Here is a 15311-nt window from a genome sequence, read left to right as displayed (position 1 = left end):
ATTATGTATGGAAAAGGAACATAGCTCCTTCTCAAACCCAGAAAATTGCTTGCCAGAGCCAGTAACAGCCTGAAGCCTAGATTTTGGACTCTTTCCCTAAGGCCATGATGTTTTGAGAATAAAAGTGCTCCTTCTCTGAAGCCAGGATTATGCTTGGAGAGCTGGGAATGGTTTGGAGCCCCGGCCTTTTGTGAGGTGTTGCTTCAGATCCTCAGAACCCAGCTTTTCCCACTACATGGAGCTGTAGTTATCAGACCCAATCCTACTGTAGGCTTGGTAAGTAATGTTTTTGAGACACCCTGTGTTCCTCTTGTGTCACATTGTTTTATTAGATTCCTCATGATTTTGTCCCAGTGTTTGATAGTTTCTGGTAACTTCATAGAAGGACCTCTTTCCTACCATTTTCCATCTATAAGTAGTATACAAACTGATATTCTTTGTATGATAATAATTTTTATTAATTTCTTTATTTTAAATCCTGATCACAGCTTCTAATCGGTTCTTCTCATCTGGCTGTCATCATCCTGTTCTCCCTTTCTCCTCAGCATAGGCTCAAGGGAGGCCTCCCAAAAATAACAGCCCATCCTAGCATAAAGTTGTAGTAGGACTAAGCATATCTTTTAGTGTGCCTAGGCAAGGCAGCACAGTTAAAAGGGATTGAAATGCAGGCAATACAGGTCCTGCTCTTAGGAGTTCCACCTGAAGACCAAACTACACAACTGTTATATATGTGTCTAGGGCCTATGTCTGTCCCATGTATGCTGTTTAGTGGTTCAGTCTTGTTAGGCCCCTATATGCCTTGGTAAGTTGGTTCGGTATGAGTCCTTGTTTCCTTGATCTTTCTGGCTTCTTCATTCCTTCATTCCCCCTGTTCCATATAATTCTCCAAACTCTGCCTAATGTTTGGTTGTTGGTCTCTGCAAGAATTTCCATCAGATGCTGACTGAAGCCTCTCAGGTGACTGTTATGCTAAGCACCTGTCTGGGAATATACCAGAATATCACTAATAGTGTCAGGCATAGGCTCGCTCTCATAGCATGGGTTTCAAGCTGGGCCAGTCTTTTGTTTGGGCATTCTATCAATTTCGATTTTGTGTTTTCTCAAGTATATCTTTTTGGCAGCAGAAATTGTTGCTTTCTGTCTTGTGCCTGGATTGGTGTCCCAGTCCCTTGATTGGAAGACTTACTTGGGTACAGGACATGTCCATTTCAGGATGTATATCCTCCATTGGTAGGAGTTTTAACTAGGATCACCCTCATAGGTTTCTGGGAATTTACCTTTTTCTAGGTTTCTAACTTGCCCCAGAGATCCTGCCCCCATTCAGTTCTCTCTCCCCATATACAGGATGAATTGCTTTTCTTTTTATGGGTTGTTTTTTGTTTCTGTTTTGGGTTTTGTTTGTTTGTTTGGTTTGGTTTGTTTGTTTTGTTTGTTTTTTGTTTTTTTGGTTTGGTTGGTTGGTTGGTTGGATTTTTTTCTGATTTTTCTGAGTCAGAGTTTCACTGTGTAGCACTGGCTGTCCTGTAACTCACTCTGTAGATCAGGCTGGCCTCAAAATCAGAAATCTCCCTGCCTCTGCCTCCCAAGTGCTGGGATTATGAAAGATAATTGACCAGTAAAGATATCCATGGGCTCTCTTCTTCCTCCAATCCCAATATTATTTCCAATCATTTTGTTAAGGATTCACAGGAATTAAGAGAGAAAAGAGAGTTAGTTTTGACAAGATCCAATACCAATTTAAAGTTAATTTTAATAAATATTTTTCAAACTACCATTAGATAAACTGATTTAGTCTGCATGATATTAGATCCGTTATTGCTCTACATAATAGGTGGTCAAATTTCCTGCTATACTTGCATAGCTACAAGGTTTTCTTGCTCATAAAGAGTGTGGTAATTATGTCTACAAGTTATTCAGTCCTTACCAAAATTCATTTTCTATGTATTGTTTTACTAATCCAAGTGAATCAATTTATGGTTTTACTAAATTTTCCCTTTATGCTAATGATGGAACAAAAATTACTTCAAATGAATATTGTTAAAATTATGATTCACATTAATGTTTATTTATAATTGTTTCGCTTTCTGGGTTTATATAATTCACCCTTCAGTCAGAAGATTCATTGCTGAGTGTCCTATTCTGAGGCTGAACTACAAAGTTCACTTTTTTCTATCTGAATTGTGTTCCATTACATAGATATAGGACATCTACTTTGCAGTAGTATGATTTGTTATGTCTTTTACTGGGGGAATATCTTGTTAAATATTTTGTTGGCTGGCAAACAACTACATTGAGTGCAGTATAGGATCATTCTAACAAAGATTGATGAATGTTTATGTAGCATTTTAAAGTCATGTTTTAATTTCTTTTTTATTGTTTTGATTAAATGTGTGCTTTGAAATTTAAAACGTGTGTATAGTGTATTCTGTTTACCCCCATCCTCTCTCACCTGCCTCTTACCCTTACTGTCCCTATTTCTCCCTTCTTCTCTACAGATCCCTTTCCTATATTTCCACATAATGTTCCTCTTTTTCTTTTGTGGCCTTCTGTGTTTGACCAGGATGTAAGGACAGAGATTTAGAACTACTCACAGACTGGTGATAAGTTTACCATTTGCTTACAACTGAAGGCAATGACCATACATTCCCCAGAATTCATCCGTTGCATGTTGTTAAATAAGGAGGAATAGGGGTCCTGTGAAATTTCCTTTGTGCATAACTGAAAGGCCTGAGTTTTGTTTAAGCCCAATTCAGTTTTCCATTTGTAGTGGACTATACATGGTGAGGTAGCTCATGAATCCTTTATACTTCCAGGTTGACTAGCTAAACCTTACATAGGTATTGTGAAGGCAATCATAGCTTCTGTGAATTTTATTAGTACAGTGGTCCTGTCATGCTCAACAGACACTATTTTTCTGGTTCTCAAAGGCTCTTACAGTCTTTCCATGCCCTCTTCAGTGATGATCCCTGAGTCATATAGATCAATGATATAACTGCATGGATAGTGTATTCTTTGTACTTTAACAAGTTATATTTAGGTTTAACCACTATCCACTTCACAAAGAAACTTCCCACATAAGGTCTGATTTCATAGATTAATCTCTCAACTTAACACATATGTTTACTGTTGTCACTATAAGTCCCATAATCACAAGCAACCTGGGGAGGAAATTCTTTATTTCATCTTATAGTTCACAACCCATAATTGAGGGAAGGAGCTCAAGGTAGTATTCTGGAAGCAGAAAGTGAAGCATAAGCCATGAAAAAGTGATGCTTACTGGCATGCTTCTTAGGTTTGTCCAGCATGCTTTCTTTCTTTATTCTTTGTTTTTCTTTTTTTATTAGATATTTTCTTCATTTATATTTCAAATGCTATCCCAAAAGTTCCCTATACTCTTGCCCTGCCCTGCTCCACTACCCACTCACTAAACTTCTTGGCCTTGGCTTTCCCCTGTACTGGGGCATATAAAGTTTGCAAGAACAAAAGGCCTCTCTTTCCAGTGATGGCCAACTAGGCCATCTTCTGCTACATATGCAGCTAGAGACATGAGCTCTGGGGGTACTGATTAGTTCATATTGTTTTTCTACCTTAAGTGTTGCAGACCTCTTTAGCTCTTGGGTACTTCTCTAGCTCCTACATTGGGGGCCCTGTGTTCCATCCTATAGATGACTGTTAACATCCACTTCTGTATTTGCCAGACACTGTCAAAGCATCACAGGAGACAGCTTTCTTACACAACTCAGAAACACTTGTCCAGAATTGGTTTACCCACAGAAATCTGTGCAATTCCACAGCAATAATTAACCAAGAACATGCATCCACAGACTTGTTTACATGCCAACATAATGTAAGCATTTTTTCAATTGCGTTTTCCTCTTTCTACATGATACTAGCTTGTGTTAAACTGACAAAATTTAACCAGGACAGCAGTCAGAAGAAAGAAATATATGTTATCTTTTTTCAGACTTCATCTACTATGAAAGATGGTAATGTCTAAAATTATACAGTATACCACAAGAGAAGGGTAGAGTATTTCCATTATTGTGTTTACAGAGACCTCTCTGTTCAGCTAGAACATTGAACAGCATGAAATGAAAATGAGAATATTCAGCAGAATCTTTTTCATTTAATTTCTAATAATTATTCTAGATGCTCAGAAGTTGCAAATTAGTAGAGATCTATGCCATGTCTCTTTAATCGTACTGATCTATATTACATGGCTACAATATAATTTCAAGTCATAGATTTATAGTCTTTTCTTACAAGTATGAAGCAATACAGATGCTACCTCAGTTGAGACATAACTATTTTATTACCACAGGGCTGTCTGTGGATTGACCATTTACATAGTTACATTCACCTTCCTTCCCTACCACATTCCTGTCCTTAACAATCAAATATATTTTCTCCATCTTCAAAACATCGTTATTTCAGACACTGTACATCCATAGAGTCACTCATCATGTGAACTTCTGAGGTTGACTTTTTGTCCCTTACCACTGTCCACAGTTGTATACATAAACCTTTCCCTTCCTGTTCTTGAGTGGTATGCTTGAATACAGATGCACTAAACATACTTAACAAATTTCTCCCATTAAATAATAGTTTGATTGTTTCCAGCTTCAGGCTATTAAAAAACAAGCAGAAATAAATATTTGTGCACTACTGAATTTCATGTTCATGGCCCAAATATATATGGATGCAATTTTTTGATTAAACAGCAGTTGCGTGTTTGGTTTTCAAACAGAAATAACATAAGGACTCTCTGAGTCCTGCCTGGAAATAGGTGTTTCTCTTCTGCCTACATTCACCCACAGGTAAATAAGATGAATGCTCAGCCATGTTGACAGGTGGAATGGAACATGAGCTCTATTAATACAAAGAAGAAAGGGAGATACGTGTTGATGAGTACACAGCAGTACTAGCTTCCATACTGCAGGCCTTTTAATCAATTTCATAAAATTCATTTTTACTATAATTGTTATCAATTTTATTTTGGTAGCTTATTTAGTATGAAATACATAATGTGCCTACGTCTTTAAATGATCCTATGCATTACAGTGTAAGTTGGCTCTTGGACTTCTGGGAACAGGGCAGTGGATATAAATGCCAGCAGAGATGGATAGGAGAAAGACAATGACTAGTGGGACTGAGGAGAAGGCACAAGTAGAGTCCAGGAGACAGTGGGGTAGTGTTAGAGAAGACAGTTGAGGCAGGTAGAAAGAAGATTGTGACAGGTAGAGAAAAGAAGAGAAGAAATGAAACAAATAAACAAAAAGCACGAGGCAAAACAAACAGAAACACAGAAAGTAGTCAAAAGAAAGAAGGAAAACAGAAGCATAGAGCTGCATACATAAAGCTACAAGACTGAATAAGAATTTGGTTGGAAGTATTGGTGAAATCATTTTAAAGTAATGTTTTCTGAACTAATGTTACTTTCTCTCATATGCCTATATTACTAGCAGGCATTACTTTGCGGTTTGTGTATATGTTGATGTAGGACACCACAATGCCGCATACTTAATCTCTTTGAGTAAAGGGTACAGAATTATTTTTAATATATTTGTAAATTCAAACTGTCTTACACTGAAATATATGAATTTCCATGGTTTGTCTATTAGGTAAGGAGCATATGTTCCAAACCATCTCATGGTGCCTCTGAACAAGATGACACTCTAACTAAAAGTAGATTACTGCATGATGAACATACCACCAGCAACACTAAGGAGCCTGGTAAGTATACAGCCTTCTGGGTGTCACTGTGAGAATTGCATAGTGTTGAGGCTCTGCTTTCTAGGTTGAAACCTTCTCTCTAGTAGATTCTCAGATCTGCTACTTTAGGAACCACTGGGCTGGCAATAAAACTCTAGTCTCACCAAATCCTCTGCTCACTGTGTGACCATTTCAATGGGTCCAAATGCCAAGTGACAAAGGACTAGAGAAAATGAGGCACATCTGTCATTCAGTTTGGCTTCTATTTTAAAAGCTCCACCCCTCTAAAAAAATCAATTAAAAAGAAACCTGTCTTCATCAGCACATTTTAAAACTCTATGCTTGTGCAAAAGTAACATCACATGTAGTGATCAGATTGGATAGATGTCTACATATCAAGAAATCCTGAGGGAAATTTTCCAATACTAAAGTATGAATGCAGGGAAGATAATCTATAAATCCCTGCAGTAAATTAATTTTAAATGAAGGTTGAATCGGCGATGGTATCAAGGAAGAAAGGAAGCTCACATTGCTAAAAATGAGTAAACTAATAAAAACAACATATGTGAACCATGTAAAAGTTTTAAAATCATATAAAAAGGACCATAAATAGGAAAGGTTGATATATAATGTGTCTATGTAATTCAGGATCTGGAAAACTATTTTTAAAATACCGTCTGAGGTAAGCAGTAGAGAAAAAGCTGTCAGTGTTATATGTTGGAAAAAAGAAAAAAAGAAAACCTGTGTTTGCTCCAATCCACACCTTTTCTTCATAGTTATATTTTTGGGTTAAAAAAAATGGTGTCCATATAAAAGGCCACTGTTTAAATTTCACATCTCAGTTCTCTTATAAAAAACACTTGAGACATAATTTCTTCCTATAAAGTGGATCTTAAAATTTTTAGCTTAACAAAAATGAAATTACTTATGTAGATCAACTAAAATGTTTACTGATAATTACCAGAATTTATTTCCTATTGAACTAGTGCTAAATATAATTAACTGTTTAGATTTTCAGTCTCTTGTCAACTCCTTGTATAGTTTGACAAAATGAAAATAAAAATAATGAACAATAATTCTGCTAATGTTTTACCAGTTACAACAGAGCAGAAATGAGAAATATAGAAAATGTTATAGGCAATCTTACAGTGTTTATTTTTTCTGACTTCATATTATATTGTTTGTGGCTTTGAAAAAAACCATTTAATCTTATGAATCTCAAGATATATTACATTTCTGACTCTTTCTTATGGATAGAAAGCCAAGAGATTTTCCAGTGTGGCAGCTAAGTAGATTTAAAAATTTTTAATTTACTGATGCTTCATTACAATCTTAAAACAGGCCTTTACAGGGAAAACTGTTGAAATGGAATACTCAGACATTGAGTTTATTCTACAAAAAGAGTGTCAGAAAGGCAGCCAGAGTCTGCACTATTTCAGAAGAGGTAGGCAATAGATGGCGATTCCTCTAAGATTAAAACAGAAAGGAACTGTTCTAATCTCAAGATACATGGTACTCACAAAAAACAATGCTACAAGATTTTTTACTCAGAAATAAGCATGCACATAGACACCACCCCCAACACACAAACACACACACACACACATACACACACAAACACACACACACACACACACATACACACACAAACACACACACACAGTTCAAAGCAGATTTTTTTATGTTTTGTTTTTTATTTTGTTTCATTTCGTTTTGTTTTGTTTTGTTTTGTTTTTAGATACCAACCAACTGTGCAACAGGCCATCAAGTTAGAAACAAAATTAGAAAATGACACTTTTTTCTTTTGCAAAAGTAATTTTTGTTTCATCCTATAAAAAATGAACATTTCAATATAGAAATAAAGTTAGAGTGATTGCTGAGAAATTTCAAGGCTCTGGGCTTGGTTATACACTAAAAAATAGAAAAACAAAAGGATGCTCCATTTGATTAGGCTCTTAGCAACACTGTATGTAGTTTCTATGGGAATGAGCACATGGCTAGATAGGAAGAAAATGTGTATCACCTGTCTACAACCATGCCATGAGATACAATACCGAGGTACACAAAATGTAATACAGAAGACACAAAATTTAAAACTTTAACCAATATCTCATAATTGCATTTCTATTGTGACTTGAAAGTCATAGGTTTCCTTGGTGGAAATTGAAATGTTTTTAGAGAAAGCACAACAATACGGTGAGTTGTGACACTTATACTCACCTCTAAGTACTGCTTACTTATCAAAAAGTCTAAACCTTATCACAGAAGAACTATTTTATCCTGCAGATTCATGCCATTGAAGGTATATTTATCACGCTTTCAAGCTTGATAAACTGCAATTCCTTAAACATTATCTGAAATAGAGAAAATAGAACATTTATGTATAACTTGTTATATATATATAATATTAATACATTTCATATTTTTTTTATTTTTTAGCTGTTACCAGAAACTTATTTGCAAAATGACTCCAAGAAACATGACAACAATGAGTGGATTCCTCCTCATGGGGTTCTCTGACAACCATGAGCTGCAGATCTTACAGGCTTTGCTCTTCTTGGTGGCATACCTATTGGATTCAGCAGGGAACTTCATCATTATCACCATCACAACAGTAGACCCACAGCTCCAGTCTCCAATGTATTACTTTCTGAAGCACCTTTCCATTATGGACCTCTCATCCCTCTCTGTCACAGTCCCCCAGTATGTTGATAGTTCCCTGGCACGAAGTGGCTACATTTCATATGGACAGTGCATGCTGCAAATTTTTTTCTTCACAGGTTTGGCCTGGAGTGAGATGGCCCTCCTTACAGTGATGTCTTATGACCGCTATGTGGCCATCTGCCTCCCACTGCACTATGAGGTCATAATGAGTCCTAGAAAGTGCACTTGGGCTGTGTCAGCTGTGTGGCTAAGTGGAGGTATCTCAGGAACATTATTCACAACAAGTACACTCTCTATCAGATTCTGTGGGGACAAAATTATTCACCAGTTCTTCTGTGATATCCCCCAATTGCTCAAGCTCTCCTGCTCTAATGATTACTTTGAAGTACTGGAAGTGTCTAGTTTCATTTCTGCAATGGCCTTTGCCTGCTTTGTGGGGATTGCCTTCTCCTATGGCCAGATATTCTCTACAGTTCTCAGGATGCCCTCTGCTGAAGGCCGATCTAAGGTCTTCTCCACCTGCCTGCCCCATCTCTTCGTTGTTTCATTTTTTCTCTCAACAGGCAGTTGTGCCTATCTAAAGCCAACCTCAGACTCACCAACTGCTTTAGACCTCATGCTCTCTATCTTTTACACAGTACTACCCCCAACTCTCAACCCTGTTATCTATAGTCTGAGAAATGAGTCCATGAAAAGAGCCATAAAGAAGTTACTTTTAAGTGAAGAATTCATTGGGAAAAATTATGTTTGTTCTGTTTTTAGTGTCTGCTAAGATTGGACACAAAAATGTTTTTAATATATTGAATATGTTAGATATGTAATGTTAAGAATAACAAGGTATAGCTGGGCGTGGTGGCACATGCCTTTAATCCCAGCATTTGGGAGGTAGAGGCAGGCAGTTTTCTGAGTTTGAGGCCAGCCTGGTCTACAACGTGAGTTCAGGGCTGTACAGAGAAACCTTGTCTCAAAACCCCTACCCCCACCCAAAAAAAGTTAAAAACAAAGAATTACAAGGTATTTTCTAGAAAATATATATTATAAACCTATTGTATATCAAGTTGTGATCTGATTCTTCGAAACTATTTTATTAAATGTACTTATTGTTTTCAAGTTAGTAAAAATATATGCTTATAATCTAGTAATATAGACCCAATTCTTACTAACTCTTCCAGTCCATTGCCACACTGGTAGATATGTGAATTTACCAACAATATCATGGATTTAGAAAATATCTTTATGAGAATATCATAATAATAATGAGTATGAAAGTTCATTACAGTTACTGGTTATTCAGTTCACCAATTGGTTCATAATTTTAATATTTATTGCGGATTTCAAAGGTTCATGTTTATTTCTATCTTTTCATGTACAAATTTTAAGGAATAGCATAAACAAGCATGTCACTTCTATGCATATCTATATAAAGTAATTCCTATAGTTCTCTTGGGTGTGAAGTATTCAATGTAATTAATATACAAATAAGCCTCAGTTATTTAACTTGTATCATTTACTATTATTTTTATTTCCTAATAAGTCATTTTTTAAATAATTTAAGATATCCAGAGGCAGAGGCAGGAATATCTTAGTGATGTTTTTAGGCCAGCCTGGTATTAGTAATGATGATAACTACTATAAAGTACTAAACACTTTTTTGCTCATTCTGAGGGTTAAAAGTCCCTGGTTTAGGTGATTAACACCTGTAGCCTAGCAGAGGGGAATTAAGTAATGCAGCCTTTGTTCTATCTCTACAAGGAATTGCTGTGCTCTAAGTTCAGCCTGCTAGTTGAAGTCCCAAGGAAGAAAAAGGGACACTTTGAAAAGTGAATTTACCATTTATTTCTAAGTTGTAAAAAGTTTCCTATGAAAGCTCTCTAAGAAAACAGGGGAATGAACAATGAAATGAGATAATGATGATGATGGTGATGGTGATGATGATGATCTCTTTGTCTTCAGCACTTACACATCTTTCACAATACATGATCACATAGTAAAAAGTTCATCACAACTTTACATATGAATTTAAATCATAAATCAAAAAAGGAGTTTACAACAGAGAAAATTTATATAGATATCCATTGAGAATAATTATCTGGCTAATCATTCATCACCTGTCACACATGTACAGGTTCATGGAGCATTAAAACCCATAACTAAGTTATTAATGAAGTCTTGTGTAAATAATCTGTAATTATTTTTCATCTTCGGTCCTAGCACCTATAATAAATCATAGTTCCCTTTTAATGGATATAATGGAAATGGCATGTAAATCATGCACATATGTATATGTGTCTGTGTCTCAGAGAGAGAGAGAGAGAGACAGACAGAAACAGAAAGACAGACAGAGACACAGAGAGAAACAAAGGGAAGTAGGGTATCTAATAGAGTTTGAGCCATCCTAAGCTGGTTTAGCAACGTCTACAAAAAGAAATGTCAGTGTAGTAAAATAATGGTTAAAGATACCAGAAGCTGAAGATATAACAGGTTTTTAATCTAAGTAGAAAACTATCAAAATACCTTGAGATAATACTTTAATGTTAAGAGAGTTATGGATGAGATGATAGAACTTACGTGTAATTCAAGGTGAATGACAAAGACTATGCAGCACTGACCACTATTAGGCTATAACAGATCAGATCAAAACAGATAGATAAATTGAGTGTAAATGTCACATATGAAACTGTAATTTTATATGGCAGAAAAATGCAAAACAAATAAGACTTTCCTTAAAACAACAAGAATCCTGGAAATTTGAGGTGGAAAAATTGTGAAAGTCCTCCTACATTTAATAATTACAAGTAGAGAGATACACTTAAGTAAGCTAAGGCTCACTTATCATCTGTTTTCTCAGTTGTCCACCTTAGAGAACTTGTAGCTCGGCTTCTACCCAGTCTAAACTTTCTTCCTGTCTTGTAGAATGAAAATAAAGTTATTGGCTCTGTAACTAAAATATTAATTTTGTCTTTTGACATGGGCAATGAACATTCACAAAGAAGTCTATGATTAATGTGTTAACAATAAAAAACAAAATATAATAAAACAAACACTGTCACTGAAGATAGATACAGGTAATTATAAAAAAATTAGACTATTAAATGTAAATTATCCTTTGAAACATGGTAGGGTGGATAGAGTAGAAGAATTAAAAAAGTGATTTTAAAATATTGCTAAACACAAAATAATTGTCATATTTTAGTTATAAAATTGTGTGGATAGAGAGAAACAACATGTATAATTGTAGTCTCTAAATCCTATCATAGTTTCATGTCACATATCTCTTACTTTCTCAAAATATCATATTACTTGGGAGTATTGCCATTTTGTTGTAAAACATTTACAATTCTGAGCCTCTGCACCTAAATTATGAAACTGGCTTTTATCCTGGAAGTTGTAAAATGACTTCATATTTATAAATGTAACTATAATTATAGATAATGTATCCTTAAAGGTGTACGGATGCATTTTAAGACAGGGAAATATGACACCACACCCCCAAAGTGCCCAGTAGATGCAAGATCAATACAGCTCTACCATAACACCATGGCCCCTTGAGTCTGCACATTCACCTGTACCCATGGCAGATTAGTGTGCTTAACACGGGACCCTACTCCACGTCTGTCTCCCAGAATGTCTGCCCGATTAAGAGACACAGAACCCCATCACCTTTCTGGTCTGCACCTCCACCTCCAGCCATGTCTTAGCAGACTGCCTGCTCCCCAACACCACACCCTGATTGTTTCCCACAACATCTCCCTAAGCAGGGACAGAGGAAGACTGCTCTAACCAGGGACACAAGAGGTATGCTCTAGTGAAAATGGCCATCTAAACAAAAGCAATTTAGATTCATTGCAATTTCCATCAAAATTCCAACACAATTCTTTACAGATCTTGAAAGAACAATTCTCAAGTAATTATGGAAAAACCAAAACCCCAGGATAAGTAAAATAATCCTCAACAATAAAAGAACATCTAGAAGTATCATTATTCCTGATGTCAAGCTGTAGAATAGGGCAGTAGTAATAAAAACTACATGGATTTGCCATAGGAACAAAAAATTTAATCAATGGAATCAAATAAAAGATCCAGATATAAACCTGTATATTCAAGTTACTCTGTTTTGTATATCATCCCCAAGCTCCCAGAGATAAGATTCAAAATATTGATATTATATTTTTTCCTTTTCCATTGCATTGTTTGGTCTTCTTTCTCAAAAATTATGTGTTGGTATGTATGTGGCAATACCATGTATATTTTAAGGATGCACCATCTCTCAAATAAATATCCTATTTTTCTCACTCTCTCCCAGAATTCTTTCTGCCTCCTAGATGACCCACCTTTCTTTCCCTGTCTAAGCTATAGGCAATAGGATATATATTTGAGAGATGGTACATCCTTACAATATACATGGTATTCTCTTTATATCCATAGATTTACATTTATAAATATCTTGGTCATAGCTAACCTCCATGCTCACTACAATCATAACTTAAATAGCCCATTTATTTTAACCTACATTCTGCCATTTGGCTGGTTTGCTGTGCCCAGGCACCATATGTCCACCTCCTTACCCCTTCCAGGCCAATCTCTTGCATAGCTCTCTCCCAGAATTCTTTCTGCCTCCTGGATGTCCCACCTTTCATTTCCTGACTAAGCTATAGGCAATAGGATATTTATTTGAGAGATGGCACATCCTTACAATCTACATGGTATTCTCTTTATACCCACATACATACCAACACATAATTTTTGAGAAAGAAGACAAAACAATGCAATGGAAAAGGAAGACCTACTTCAAAAATTGATGCTGGTCTAACTGGGTGTCTGCATATAGAATGCAAATAAAACTGTATTTATTAACCTGGACAAAATGCAAATCTATTTGGATCAAAGAACTCAACATAAACTTAGTAGATTTATTCATTATATTCAGAAACAGAAAACAACCTAGATGTCTCTCAACTGAAGAATGGATGTGTATACATAGTTTATTTACAAAATCAAATACTATCCAGCTATTAAAAAAACAAAGACATCATGAATTTTGCAGGCAAATGAATGGAAGAAAATGTAATCACGAGTGAGGTAACTGAGACCAAAAAGGACTTCATGCATGTTATGTATTCACTTATTCATGGATATTAGGCATAAAGTACAGGTTAACCACACTATGATAAAAAGACACACCTCTGAAAAAGAATCCAAATAAAGAGGAAGGCACAAGGGAGCATGGTTAATTTTTTTCTAAAAAGGGGAAATAAAACAGATATTGGAGATTGAGGGAGAGAACTGGATGGGAAAAGAGATGGCAGAGGAACAGGATGAGGTAGGAATCAGTTGTAGAGAAAGCAGTGGCGAAAGAATGAAAATCAGCAGTGAGTATGGGGCAATCAGGAGAATGTGCCAGACACATAGGATCAGGGAGATTTCTGTGGGCCAATTGACATAAATCTAGCTGAGACTCCAAGAGATGGGAGATATGGATTCTATAGTGTCCAGTTCACGTAGAGAAGTCATACTTCAAGTAAGGACATAAGGACAGCAACCAAACCACAAATCCTTCAACCCAAAATGTTTCCTGTCTACAAGATATGCAGAGATGGAGAAAATACCCACCCAATGAGTGCTCCAAAGTGAGATCCATCCCATGGCCAAGAACCAAAGCCAGTCTGGTTTGTTGAATATGATTTGCATAGGGAGTGGAAATATTAGGAAATATTATTAATTATTAATAATAGTTATTAATAATTAAATATTATTGCTTCCTTGGAGTAGCTGTTGGCTTGTTGAAGTATATGTGGTTTGGTATTGGATCTATGTCACTGTGTTTGAAACCTTCCTCCTAGCTTCTTGTCAGTCAGTCCTTTAGCTGCTTTCTGAACAAGAGATAGAAGTGTCAGGTCCTCCAGTTTTATGTCTGACTGGATGCTGCCATGCTTCCAGCAATAATGATAATGGAAAAGCAAGTCTCACTTAAATGTTGTCATTTACAAGAGTTGTTGTGGTCAGGGAATGTCTTCACAGCAATGAAACCATAAGACAGAAATTAGTATGAGGAGGTGGGTATTGCAGTGATAGGCCCGACTAAGCTTTAGATTGGAGGAATGTGGATGTGAAACTTTGGTAAGGCAGTGAAATGCTCCAATTGTGGCTTAATTGGCCATAGTAGTAGAAGTATGAAAGATAGCATTCTTGGGTAACATTTCAACTGTGAAGACCTAGCTCAAGATGTTTCAAAGAAGAAGACTTTAACATGTGGCCTAAAGATGTTTGATGTGATATTTTGAAGAATGTGGCTATTTTTCTATTGTCTGAAGAGTCTGAGGCTAAGATAAAGAGATTTAGACTATTTCTATGAGAAAGGAAGTCTGAAAACAGCCTTGAAAAAAAGTCAGTTTTGTGGTTATTAATGTTTACTTTTATGAAGATCATTTTAATGAACAGTAGCAAGTATAGAAAAGAAAAATACAAAATGTACAGTTCAAATAGAAAAGAGCTACCAGGAAGCAGAATGAAGCTAAATCCTGTTTCATAGGAAATTAAATTGAATTAGGGAGTGGTGACCTTGGAAAAGATCCCACACAGCAGCTAAATGTATGCTTTCTTGGTTAAAGAAGGGATAGTTGTATCTAAGCCTTATTATGGCCTGGTCATTGTTTTCATTTGGTCTTTTAATCTGGAATGAATTATAATTTAGATATGGAAGGTATGCCTGTGATCCAGATCTTGAGGCCATAAGACACAGGCTTTTTATTCAGATCTTGAGGATTATTGTAGCACAGGCATGGTGGTACATACTTTTAATCCTAGGAGACACAGAAAAGAAGATCTTCAAATTCTTGGTTATCCTGTTATAGCACTTCTTCCATTAGATAAAAGCTCATGCGCAGGTGTGGTGGTTTATGCCTTTAATCCCAGAATCAGGAGACAGAGACATGAAG

The 15311-nt window shown here is 36.0% G+C and overlaps 1 protein-coding gene across 1 annotated transcript; it reads left to right on the top strand.

Annotated features, from left to right (window-relative positions):
* The first annotated feature begins 8176 nt into the window (after positions 1 to 8176).
* LOC110283666 (olfactory receptor 14J1-like) lies at positions 8177 to 9148 on the top strand. The gene has a single exon (XM_021149083.2). The coding sequence runs from the start codon at positions 8177 to 8179 to the stop codon at positions 9146 to 9148; it is 972 nt and encodes a 323-aa protein (XP_021004742.1).
* The last annotated feature ends 6163 nt before the right edge of the window (positions 9149 to 15311 follow it).

The sequence above is a fragment of the Mus caroli genome, unplaced genomic scaffold, assembly GCF_978045245.1.
Source record: "Mus caroli unplaced genomic scaffold, Mus_caroli_1 scaffold_18, whole genome shotgun sequence".
NCBI lineage: Eukaryota > Metazoa > Chordata > Mammalia > Rodentia > Muridae > Mus > Mus caroli.
This window is presented reverse-complemented; position numbering and strand designations above follow the sequence as displayed.

Bases quoted from the DNA above. Each gene is read 5' to 3' on its own strand.
- LOC110283666 (XM_021149083.2), top strand. From the start codon at position 8,177: ATGACTCCAAGAAACATGACAACAATGAGTGGATTCCTCCTCATGGGG.